The 10,713-nt window shown below is 46.1% G+C and overlaps 2 protein-coding genes across 2 annotated transcripts; one reads left to right on the top strand and one right to left on the bottom strand.

Moving 5' to 3' along the window:
• Positions 1-100: 100 nt before the first annotated feature.
• Positions 101-4,268, bottom strand: ENTR1 (endosome associated trafficking regulator 1). The gene is made up of 7 exons (XM_075055049.1): positions 4,117-4,268; positions 3,740-4,021; positions 3,116-3,189; positions 2,235-2,346; positions 1,581-1,643; positions 735-874; positions 101-333 (listed from the first exon to the last, which is right to left on the bottom strand). The coding sequence occupies exons 1-7, from the start codon at positions 4,216-4,218 to the stop codon at positions 240-242; spliced, it is 867 nt and encodes a 288-aa protein (XP_074911150.1). The 5' UTR covers positions 4,219-4,268; the 3' UTR covers positions 101-239.
• A 176-nt stretch (positions 4,269-4,444) lies between these two features.
• Positions 4,445-9,287, top strand: PMPCA (peptidase, mitochondrial processing subunit alpha). Its single transcript, XM_075054713.1, has 13 exons — positions 4,445-4,545; positions 4,660-4,862; positions 5,064-5,143; positions 5,468-5,550; positions 5,859-5,953; positions 6,116-6,216; positions 6,632-6,895; positions 7,135-7,227; positions 7,475-7,593; positions 8,079-8,169; positions 8,293-8,355; positions 8,591-8,735; positions 9,093-9,287. Exons 1-13 carry the CDS (start codon positions 4,493-4,495, stop codon positions 9,260-9,262), a joined length of 1,560 nt encoding a protein of 519 aa, XP_074910814.1. The 5' UTR covers positions 4,445-4,492; the 3' UTR covers positions 9,263-9,287.
• The last annotated feature ends 1,426 nt before the right edge of the window (positions 9,288-10,713 follow it).

Here is a 10,713-nt window from a genome sequence, read left to right as displayed (position 1 = left end):
AGTGCGGGGTACGAGGGGAGGCAGGGCTGTGGTCCCGGCCTAGCAGAAAAAGGGGTGTACTCTTGTCCCTTCAGGTTTTAGCGACCCGGGGCGGCCACGGCCACGCGGCAGGTAGAGATGGGAAAGCCGGTTCTGCAGAGGCACTAACAGTTTCGCACGTCGTAGCGAGGTTGAGTATCAGAAATTAACTTTGAAGTAATGGTTTCCGCATGAAAGCAAAGTTCTCAGTTTTGTTTGAGTCACTGTCTGTCTTCTGACACTTCAGAAATTCTGTCTATTGATTTAAGGAGATCAGCAACGAGCTGCAGCGATTCTGCTCCAGAGACCAGCTGCCTGGAATGTGGGAGAGAGACAGCGTTAGACTGGGGAGGAGAGGATGAAGTAGCCAGGCAGCGTTTTGGTGGTGTTTACCCGTGCAATGTGATTTTTCAAGAAGCAGTTTATCTGGACTTACACTTCTTGAAGTGAAGTGTAAGAGACATAGAGATCCTAAGTATAATGGCTTTACATTAAGTAAAAAAATAGGACTTACACATTCTAGTTATTTTTATTACCTAAACCTGGAGGAAAACATGTTGCAGGTAAGTAAGAACGTGGACTAGCTGATCTGGCGTACAGAATACAAGAACCCGAGTTTCAATCCTAAAAAACCCACTGGGGACATGTAGTTGTGACCTCAGTATTTAGACAAGCATCAGGGGTAGCGTTAGGAGAGTCGTCTTAAAACAACTCACTTGATCGAAGACCGGGAGTTTGTTATAACCGTGAGAAGGTTCTGTAAGGCAAGGTCTGCGTTCTGTTTCACCACAGCCAGACTCGCTGACTGGCCCGACCTCAAGGCTTCATTCTCTGTCTTGTAATTCTTCAGCTGAACCTAGGGAGGAAACAAACACTTTATATGAAAACAACTACAAAACTCTGCTAGATACTTTACAACTAAAGCAACTAATGAACACATTCGTACAGCAGTTTATTAGCTACAGCAGCTAATGAATAGATCCTGTAACCAGACTGCCTAGAGAATGTCTTCCCTGCTCTAGAGAGCAGTCTCTGACAGAAAACTACAACTTAGAAGCCTTTATTAAAACTGAAAACGTACACAGCATTTTCATGTCTGCTTGTTTCACAGAACCAATCCAGTGTTGTAACAGTGGCGTACCCCAGCTCCAACAGCAGTGATGGAAGCTGTTACCTGACATAGATGCTGTCACCTAACTATGCTCAGCTCTGCTGAGCTGTCTCTAATACCTGTCCAGCTTCTCTCCCTTCTCTGCCAGGCACTTTCCTACAGCTAAACACCCATTTGCCCTGTTGCCTTACAGCATTCACAGGTCCCCAAAATCAAACACATCACACGAAACTTCAGCAAAATTGTAACTGAAGTGCCACACATCACAGAGATGAAGTTAACAGTCTGCGTAGGGCTGAAATGTTCTAGTCTAGAACATCTTCTCTGGCATTCACTAGGAAAAGTGAGGCATAGTTAAGATTTTTCAATATCTTTTTTATAGGCTCAATTTCAAGATGTATGCTTTCAGCCCCAGGACATTCAGCAAGGCCTTAAGAATACTGCTTCCTACCTGAAGTAGCGCATTTTCCTGTTTCAGTTTTGTAGCATTGTTTTCTGCTTTAACAGCCCGTTTCTGAAATAGAATAAAGATTGTTTATACCATAGCAGTGCTTAGGACAGAGCAGGCTGTTTGACCTACGTAGGAATGCATGATTCCAGCACATAACTTAAAGTGATGTGCTTTGCGTTATACCACCTTGTGTTCTGAATGCTTTACGAGATGGGGATAGTGCCCCCAGTCATGTCTGATCAGCTGTCTCCTCTCCTCCCCATTTTTCCTTTCTGATATCTTCAAGTGCCATCCATCACTTCTGGACATTTTTATTTTTTTTCTTGGACAAGAGGAAAAGGTACTCAGTATAAATAAGCAAGCAGGAAAAACAGATCTTAGTTCATATAGGAGGTGTTTTCAGAAGGCTGCAAAAAAGCAATTGAAGGTGTGATGAATCTGAAAATGGTATTTCTGCAAAGACCTCCCTTATTCTAGGTAGTGAAAGGAGTTCTAGACTGGGACTTGTTATAAGGGGAAACATGCCAGAGCTGTTTAGTGCTCACAAAGGTGAAGCAATCACTTCAGCTTCCCTCACTCTCCTGGGGGAGGAAGGAAGAGGAATGGAACTACACCAGCTGCGAGCAAGCTTCTGCTACTGTGACCAACACTTACAGTCATCAGCTGGAGATTCTGTTCCACGTGCTGCACCATTGCTTCCAAATCTTGTGCTTCTTTTTCTTCTTTAATTTTGTTCTCCTCAAGCTTCTTTTCAAGTTTCCTCATCCTTAAAAAACAAAAGACAATGTACAGTAAGCACTTGTAACATTAAATACTTCAGTAAGAAAATTCTAGGGAAGAAACTCATTCTTTCACGTTATAAGAAAATGAAGTCTTCCCACAGAACTACACTTCTAGGCTGTGGTTCAGGGGATTTGTTCAACATCCATTAGCATTAACGGGAACTATACAGCTGAATGCAGAAAGGCCATGCAGAAAACACAGTTGTTCACCATCAGTCTAGATAAGGGTAATTCTGAAACAAATGGTTACCTCATCACCATGGAAGTACCAGCTGCCTCACTGTGAGGAGCAGCAGAGTGCAGAGGATTCAGATGGGAACTTAAGAAATTGCCACCCTAGATAAGTCACTGGGTTGCTTAACCTAAGGAAATTAAAGTCTCCCAATATCAAGTTGCTCCCAGCAAAAATAAAAGTGCTTCTCTTGCTTCAAAGGAGAGAGATTAAGATTCATTATTTTGTTAATCTAAAGCTTTATGAAATGCATCCTGTCAAGTGCTACCCTCATTTTCACTAAGCACCTAAACTGCATGAAGCGTAAGCCACACAAACACACTCATCAGATGCCAGCTTGCTACTTACTTTCCAAGCCTTTTTCAATAAGAAAACCAGGTTTGTTAAAGCTTTTTAATAAATAGCATAGATTTCAACTACATTTTTCTTCTTTAAAGATGTTGACTGTTTCCAGTGAGCACCTCTTCTAAGACAACTCCTTGCTTATGTGGTTACTTTCCCCCATATTGTGGCTTACGCACTTGTCTGCTTGAGTTTCAGAGAAAATCTGAAGCTTATTGATCTTGCTTCTCAAACTGGCATTCTCTTCTTTCAGCTAAAAAATAAAAATTCTCATTAGAAATGAGGGTGTGGTTTCACAACACTACTAGCACTCCAAGACAAGTACCAGAAGAAATATTCAGCTTTAATTCTAGTGCTGGAAAGTCTTGCACTTTCTATTATATTCAAGCTTACTTTCACACCTGATTTTCCCCTCTAGAAACCACTTAACTTCACTAAGCCTCTGGGGCACAGAAACGTGGCACTGAAACAGCCACTGCAGAGCGACTCATTGAATGCTGTTAATTCTAAATTAATATGACTTCAAGAGGAAGAGCATGAGCAAGTCACCTGGGTCACACCAAAAGCAGCAGGACAGACAAGGTGCTAGATCTGATTTATGCTGCAGAGCAGTTTTCCAGACCTACTTCTCTCCCTCAGGCTGCCACGTATCGCGCAGCCCTTGCTGACAGCACGCTTTGACACCAAGTTTCTCTAAGAACCTGATACCCGAGCTCAGAGCTCGCTTGACAGAAGACGGAGCTCGCAGGCGGCGTTTGTGTCTGCCCTGAGAAAGGAGCCGGGAGGTCGGCCGAGGTGCTTACCTCCTCGTAGCTGGGCTGCCGAAGGGAGTGAAAGCCCGGCCCTGGGGGGGCTCTGAGGCAGGCCACGCTCGGGTCCTTGCCGCCTGCCAGCCCCGCGCCCTCACAGAAGAAGGAGCCGGCGGAGGGCGAGGTGGGGCCCGCGACGGGGAGGTGGGCCTGCTCCACGACCAAGGGCTGGTAGCTCCCGCTCCATTCCTCCTCCTCCTCCTCGTCCTCCGCCTCTCCGGGCGGCGCCGGATCCGGGAATAAGAGGGGGCCGAGGCTTGGACCGGGCCGCGCCGCCTGCGGAGGGGAGAGCAGAGCAGAGGGGCTGAGGTGGGCGCGGGAAGGGCGCCTCAGCGCGGCGGGGCCCAGCCGCGCCTCCGCCCGGGCCTTACCTGATGAGCACCGCCTGCCTCCTCACAGCTCCGCGCCTTGCTGCGGACGAACTCGCGGAAGGAGAAGGGGTTGGGCTCGGCCGGACCCGGACCCGCCGCCATGGCCGCCCCACCTCCGCCCTCTCCGCTACCCGGGCGACCACCGACCTCGGGGCGGGGCCTCGCCTCAGAGCGGGTCCCGCCTCCCTTCAGAACGGACCAATTAACGAGCGGTCACCACAACCTCACCCAACCGCGGCCTCTCCCGGGTCCCGCCTCCCCGCCCCCTTTCCCCGCCCATCCATTCCCCGGAATCACCGCGGCTGCGCAGTGCCGCCCGCCCCGCACCCACGTGACCCCGCGCCGGGCGGCAGCGAGGCTCCCGGTTGACGGCAAGATGGCGGTCGCCATGGCATGGCTGCGGCGGGGTGCTTGGGGCCCGGCCCGGCGGTGAGCGGGGGGGAGAAACGGGGGCGGGCGGGATGCAGCGCCCGGTACCGGCCGGCGGGGGAGCTGCTGTCGGGGCGCCCGGCCTCGCTGACAGCGGCTCCCGCTGTCCCGCAGGTGCGGGCTGGCGGCCGGCCGGAGCTACAGCGGCGGCGGCGCCTACCCCAGCGTATCGCTGACCTGCCCGCTGCCCGGTGTGCCCAAGGCGGTCTTCGCGGCGGCCGAGGGCCGGGAAAGATTCGAAACTCGGGTGACGGTACTGGAGAACGGGCTGCGCGTCGCCTCTCAGAACAAATTCGGGCAGTTCTGCACCGTGGGCCGTGAGTACCCACTCCCCGGCAAAGGGGGGGTCCTGGCGGGGGCACCGGACCGTGAGCTGCCCCGGGCTGAGCTGGCCTGGCCAGGGATGCGGCGGTGACACTTCCCCCCCTGCGAGAGCCTGGCCGGGTGTAAGGAGCAGGGAGTGGGGTGGTGGTGTGTGTGGTAAAAGTCACGCTGACTTCTTCTTTTCTTAATGCTAGTTCTTATAAATTCGGGATCAAGACATGAAGCCAAATACCTCAGTGGCATCTCACACTTCTTGGAAAAACTGGCCTTCTCTGTGAGTACCATACTTGTCGTAGTGGGGTCCCAGAGTCTGTGTGAAACACCGTAAATCTGCACCTCAGCGAGTGGCCGAGGGCAGGGCCTGCTCCTTGCAACGGCACTGTGGGTCTGATCTGTTTAAAAAGGTGGTAATAGTATTCCTCGTTAATTAGTGTGACTGTAGTTGTATTTTGAAAGTCTGTCGTGCTTTCATCTTCAAGGTTAGTGAGTATTTAGCAAACCATTTGACTTAATGTAGAAGATGCTTGTTCTGGGCTATGCTGAAGGATTATAAACAGTTATTGCTTTACTAATTAGTAACACTGGTATATCTTCTTAGTCCACAGCTCAGTTTGGCAGCAAAGATGAGATCCTTCTCACCTTAGAAAAGCACGGGGGCATTTGTGACTGCCAGGCGTCGAGGTATGATGCCCTTTCTCTCTGCTCTGTTACCTGAGTGGTTGTACCACTGACAGTAGTTTGAGTTGCTTTTTCTGGTGTGTGGCAGTAAAAGCCACTTTGTGTTTCTAAGCAGCAGAAATGCATTTGTGGCAACTGCTAAGAAGCTACAAAAGTGAACCTGAAACAGTTGTAAAAGTCAGTTCTATTTCCTTTCGAAACCTTTTAATGAGTAATGGTCAAGCAGCTTTATCTGTGACTTCCTGATGCACATTTACTGAATGATCATAGAAGTGACTTCTCAATGCAGAACCCTTCCGCTTGCATTGCAGGGACACCATAATGTATGCTGTTTCTGCTGATGCCAAAGGCCTGGACACAGTGGTCAACTTGCTGGCTGATGTAGCGCTACAGCCCAGGTTATCAGGTCTGGGAACATAAGTCTCTGTCTCAAAAAAAGACTCCCAACGCATGACTTGCTATTAGATTTTAGAATTCTTCATTAGATAGTGCTCATGAAGAAGTTATCATGTAGCAATTGGCTATTTTGTGTGATGGTTGTCATCTCTTGCATTCTTTCTTATTACAGATGAAGAGATTGAGATGACTCGAACTGCTATACGATTTGAGCTTGAAGACTTGAATATGAGACCTGATCCAGAGCCTCTGCTCACAGAAATGATCCATGCGGTAAAACACTGAAAAGTCTATCTTGCATGCAGTTCCCTGTATGAGAAATGCTGCATTCTCTTCTTCAGTTTTTCATCAACTTCAGTGTTTATTTTAGATTATTGTGCAAACAGATTTTTCTGTTATTCAGTTAGATTTCAGTGGTGGGAGAATTTTGCTGTCCCTCCACTTTGAAATCCTACATTCTACACACATGTAAGATTTTAACCTCAACTAAAATGATCTATAACTTATTTTTGCTGACATGGGTGACAACAAGTTGTTGAGTTATGCTGACATTAGTGAAATAATGCTCAGCTTGTCCTCTCTTACATGTCTCAAACAGGTAGGCATAATTCTAAAACAGAAAAAGAAGGTTTAGATGGAGGGGGGGTGAAGTAATAATTGTTACTTTAATGTATCTGTTTCCTTTTAGGCAGCCTACAAAGAAAACACAGTTGGACTGAACAGGTTCTGCCCAGTGGAAAACACTGACAAAATTGATCGAGAAGTCCTGCATTCATACCTGCGCAACTACTACACACCAGACAGGATGGTCCTTGCTGGGGTGGGAATTGAGCACGAGCAGTTAGTGGAGTGTGCGAAGAAATATCTGCTTGGAGTGGAGCCGGTGTGGGGCAGTGGGCAGACCAAGGACGTGGACAGATCTGTGGCTCAGTACACAGGAGGCATTGTCAAGGTAAAAGGAAGGTGGAGGTGGCATTGTGCCTCTTCCTGTCTGTTGGAGGTGCAGATTTGGACTTGAACTCATTTCTCTATAGGCTTTGCTTTTCTAAAATTACATACCATTCATGAACATGAGCCAAAACTGGCCATGACAGCCATTATCTGGGTGACAGGTTAATTATTGGGAATGTATCAAGCTGGATACAAGAGAGATGAAAATCAGTCCTTATCATTTGTCTGCCCTTCCCACAGGTTGAAAAAGATATGTCAGATGTGAGTCTGGGCCCTACTCCCATCCCAGAGCTTACCCACATCATGATTGGATTAGAAAGCTGCTCATTTTTAGTAAGTATCAACCTAAAATCCTTTGTTTTGGGTACCCTGTACTTGAAGAATCCCAGAGTACAGTATTTCATGTAAACGTTGGCACTTTTGCTGCTGGTGCTGCATGTACAGACAAGCAGCTTTTTCACTGACAGTCTGAAGAAGGCACTGACCTTTACGCTCTTCTGACTCTTTTTTTCCCTCTTTACTCATCCCAGACCCTTGCGATCTCTGCTATTAGCTGACTGAATTTCTTGTTGCAATTCAGGAGGAAGATTTCATTCCCTTTGCTGTATTAAACATGATGATGGGAGGTGGTGGCTCTTTTTCAGCTGGAGGGCCTGGCAAGGGCATGTTCACCCGACTGTATCTCAATGTGCTCAACAGGTTTGTTTGCCTTTCTGTTTAAGAGATAGCAGAAATGGTCTTCTCTAGCAGGTTCACACAGATGGCTTCATCTTTTGAAAGCCAGCACCCCCGGGTTTTACATCAGCTTATTCTGCTTGAAACGTGTGGGGCTGATTTGTTAGTAGGTATTTTGAGAGGGTGAAAGGGCAGAAGTGACCAGGAATCCTGTCTTCCTCCACTAGCCCAACCCATTCTTTAATCAGGGGGTATTAACAGAATTGGCAGTAGGTACCAGTAATACTGCTGCGCATTGTTCTGGGTTTGGTCTCAAGGATGCAAGTGGAGAGAAGGAACAAGATGGCACATGCAAAAATTGTCAGAGGCAGGGACTGATAATTCTCATTGACACTGCTGAGAATCCTGAAAATGCACTAGGAGGGGACTCACTGTCCACGTTTGTTTAATTTTTACATTTAAATTCTGTTTTTTAGATATTTTTTTAAGTACTGTTTGTATACTCACAGGCACCACTGGATGTATAACGCAACCTCTTACCACCACAGTTATGAGGATACAGGTCTCCTGTGTATACATGCCAGTGCAGATCCAAAACAGGTATGTAGTCCTGTATTCAAAGACAGGTGTCCTTTAAAAGTAATTGCGTTGGTTATTACCAGACAGGAATGTTAACAGAATAAGCATTGTTCTAATCTTCTTTCTATTATCTGTTTTTCCTAGGTTCGAGAGATGGTGGAAATCATCACAAGAGAGTTCATTCTAATGGCAGGAGCAGTAGGAGAGGTCAGCAGCCTAACTTGCAGACTGTGCAGATGGGCTTTGAGCTGAAATACTGCATTGCACTGGCCTTGCTAGAATGAAATTTTGTAGATAAGTATGCTAAGTATTTCTGTAAAAGAATATAGTAATTTTAGCAACATGTTCACAGAGAGGAAGGTGTTTCCAGAACTTTTATGTGGTATCTTGTATTAGAGAGCAGTGGCCAGAACATCTATTTGTATTTGCTGCTCATTTACAGGTAGAACTTGAGCGAGCGAAGACGCAGCTGAAGTCCATGCTCATGATGAACCTTGAGTCTCGGCCAGTTATCTTTGAAGATGTGGGAAGGCAAGTGTTGGCAACAAACACAAGGAAGCTACCTCATGAGCTCTGTGCCCTGATCAGTGAGTAGACAATGCTTTTCCTTGCCTTGACTGAACTGTACATACAATTAGGTGGGGGGAGCAACTTACAACGTATTCTTGTAGCACAGATGAATTGCCTTAGAAAGCACAAGGGCATAAATACTACAGATACATATTTCAAACTGATTTTCTCAATTGATTGCAAGCTAGCACAATGCTTATTTTTGTCAGAAGGAAGGAAAAAAAACAGAAGCATGGTAGGGAAGGTCTAGAGTTAGTAATTAGTTTTCTGAGCACAGGGTCTGACTCAGAATCATAATAAAGCTGCTTCATGCTATTTAGAATGTAGTGGTCACAGCTCTGGCTTTTTTTTTTTTTTTTTTTTTTTTTCTGCAGGTCAGGTGAAATCTACTGATATCAAGAGAGTGGTCACTAAGATGCTTCATAAAAAACCAGCTGTGGCTGCACTGGGTGACTTAACAGATTTGCCCACTTATGAACACATCCAGGCAGCGCTTTCCAGCAAGGATGGGCGACTCCCTCGGATGTACCGGCTCTTTCGATAAAACAGTGCATCTTGCACATGTCTGACAGACTTGCTTCTTTTTTAATATATTTATGAGATTATAATGTTGCTGCAAGCATTTTCCCCCATCTTTCCAGGCATACTGTTCAAACATGGAGCTATGCTACAGCTGAACAAAGCTGCTTCAGCACACTGGTCTGTAAAAGGCTCGTTATGTCGGGCTTAAAGGCCTACCCTGGCTCTGGATGAGTACTTTGACCCTCTGAATAGGTTACAAGAGAAGATGGGTTTATACAGGCTTCTCTTGGCACTGGGGAGAAAACGGCAAGCCAAAATAATCATCACTACAACTGAAAGTGTGTATCTGAGAAGGCAGTCACTGCTGTGTGTTACCACTTAATCCTATCAATCAGCAGTAGAGGCGGGGCTGTCACACTAGGGGTCCTGGGGTGTGCCCTTGTTTGAGGAATGTGGTGGCCTGTTAAAGAGCTTGGCTTACATATAGCTGAATTCAAAGAATATTTATAGCTGTTACCAAGGTGAACAAAGTCTTGGTCAAACTGAATTAGAAAATACTAGTTATTATCCATGTGAAGTTAAGCAAAAAGTTTCCTGCAGTACAAGCATCATGGATCCATTTCATCAGTGTCATTTACCATTTGCAGTACTACTAGAAATCACGTCTGGGAACAACTTCATAATTTTGCTAGAGCTCAGAAGAAAGTAGACCTATGGCATAACTAACAGTTTCTGGGGAGTCCATATACAGAGATACTACGCATAATGCCACATGGACACTTAGAATTGAAGCAATCCTATTCTTTAGGTTTTTCACTTGCAAGTGAACTATGCTAAAGAATAAAAATTCTTTTACTCCAGAGTTAGTATACAAACAGTAAGTTATTAAAGGAGTTGCTACTGGACCCTAGTTTCTTCAAATTGTCACACAGCTGAACTTGAGGTCTTGCAAAAAAGAAGACATAATTGTCAGCCTCAGCAGAGATGGAGCTCAGCTAGGCATCAGGATCAACAAAATGATGTTCAGAAAGCTCATGATCTTGAAAGCTACTCACACAAAGCTAAGTAAAAGTGCCACACATTTGATACACTGAAGAAATGGAGACCCAGAAGAGAGGAAATAAAGCATCTGATGTACGTAATCCCCTAACATATGGGCTTAAAAATGTAGACATCTGCCTTGCAGCACTTCACTGGCTTGATGTGCACTGTAAGGAGCAATCAGACTGGGAGCAGAACACTGTGAGGCAGCCATCACCTGCTTTGTCCTCATACCTTTCCTCATGCAACTAAGAAGAAAACAGGTTGCATTGCTTCTTGTGGAACCCACAGTATGGAAGTCCTATTCAGTTGTTGTGTATGTTTGTAAGAAAATAAAGAGACCTCTAAATGACTGGAGCCAGTAGTAAGAGTTCTGAAATTCATCAGCTAATGGCTGGGTTTCTTTAACTGGCAGGTGAAATGTGCTTTGTT

The sequence above is a fragment of the Buteo buteo genome, chromosome 23 (assembly GCF_964188355.1).
Source record: "Buteo buteo chromosome 23, bButBut1.hap1.1, whole genome shotgun sequence".
Lineage (NCBI taxonomy): Eukaryota > Metazoa > Chordata > Aves > Accipitriformes > Accipitridae > Buteo > Buteo buteo.
This window is presented reverse-complemented; position numbering and strand designations above follow the sequence as displayed.

Excerpts from the sequence above, each read along its gene's own strand:
- PMPCA (XM_075054713.1), top strand. The coding sequence starts at position 4,493 with ATGGCGGTCGCCATGGCATGGCTGCGGCGGGGTGCTTGGGGCCCGGCC. Across the intron at positions 5,954-6,115 it reads GCTACAGCCCAGGTTATCAG|ATGAAGAGATTGAGATGACT; the intron begins GTCTGGGAACAT and ends TTCTTATTACAG. Across the intron at positions 8,356-8,590 it reads TGGCAGGAGCAGTAGGAGAG|GTAGAACTTGAGCGAGCGAA; the intron begins GTCAGCAGCCTA and ends GCTCATTTACAG.
- ENTR1 (XM_075055049.1), bottom strand. The coding sequence starts at position 4,218 with ATGGCGGCGGGTCCGGGTCCGGCCGAGCCCAACCCCTTCTCCTTCCGC. Across the intron at positions 4,022-4,116 it reads AGGCAGGCGGTGCTCATCAG|GCGGCGCGGCCCGGTCCAAG; the intron begins GTAAGGCCCGGG and ends TCCCCTCCGCAG. Across the intron at positions 1,644-2,234 it reads AGAATCTCCAGCTGATGACT|AAACGGGCTGTTAAAGCAGA; the intron begins GTAAGTGTTGGT and ends ATTCTATTTCAG.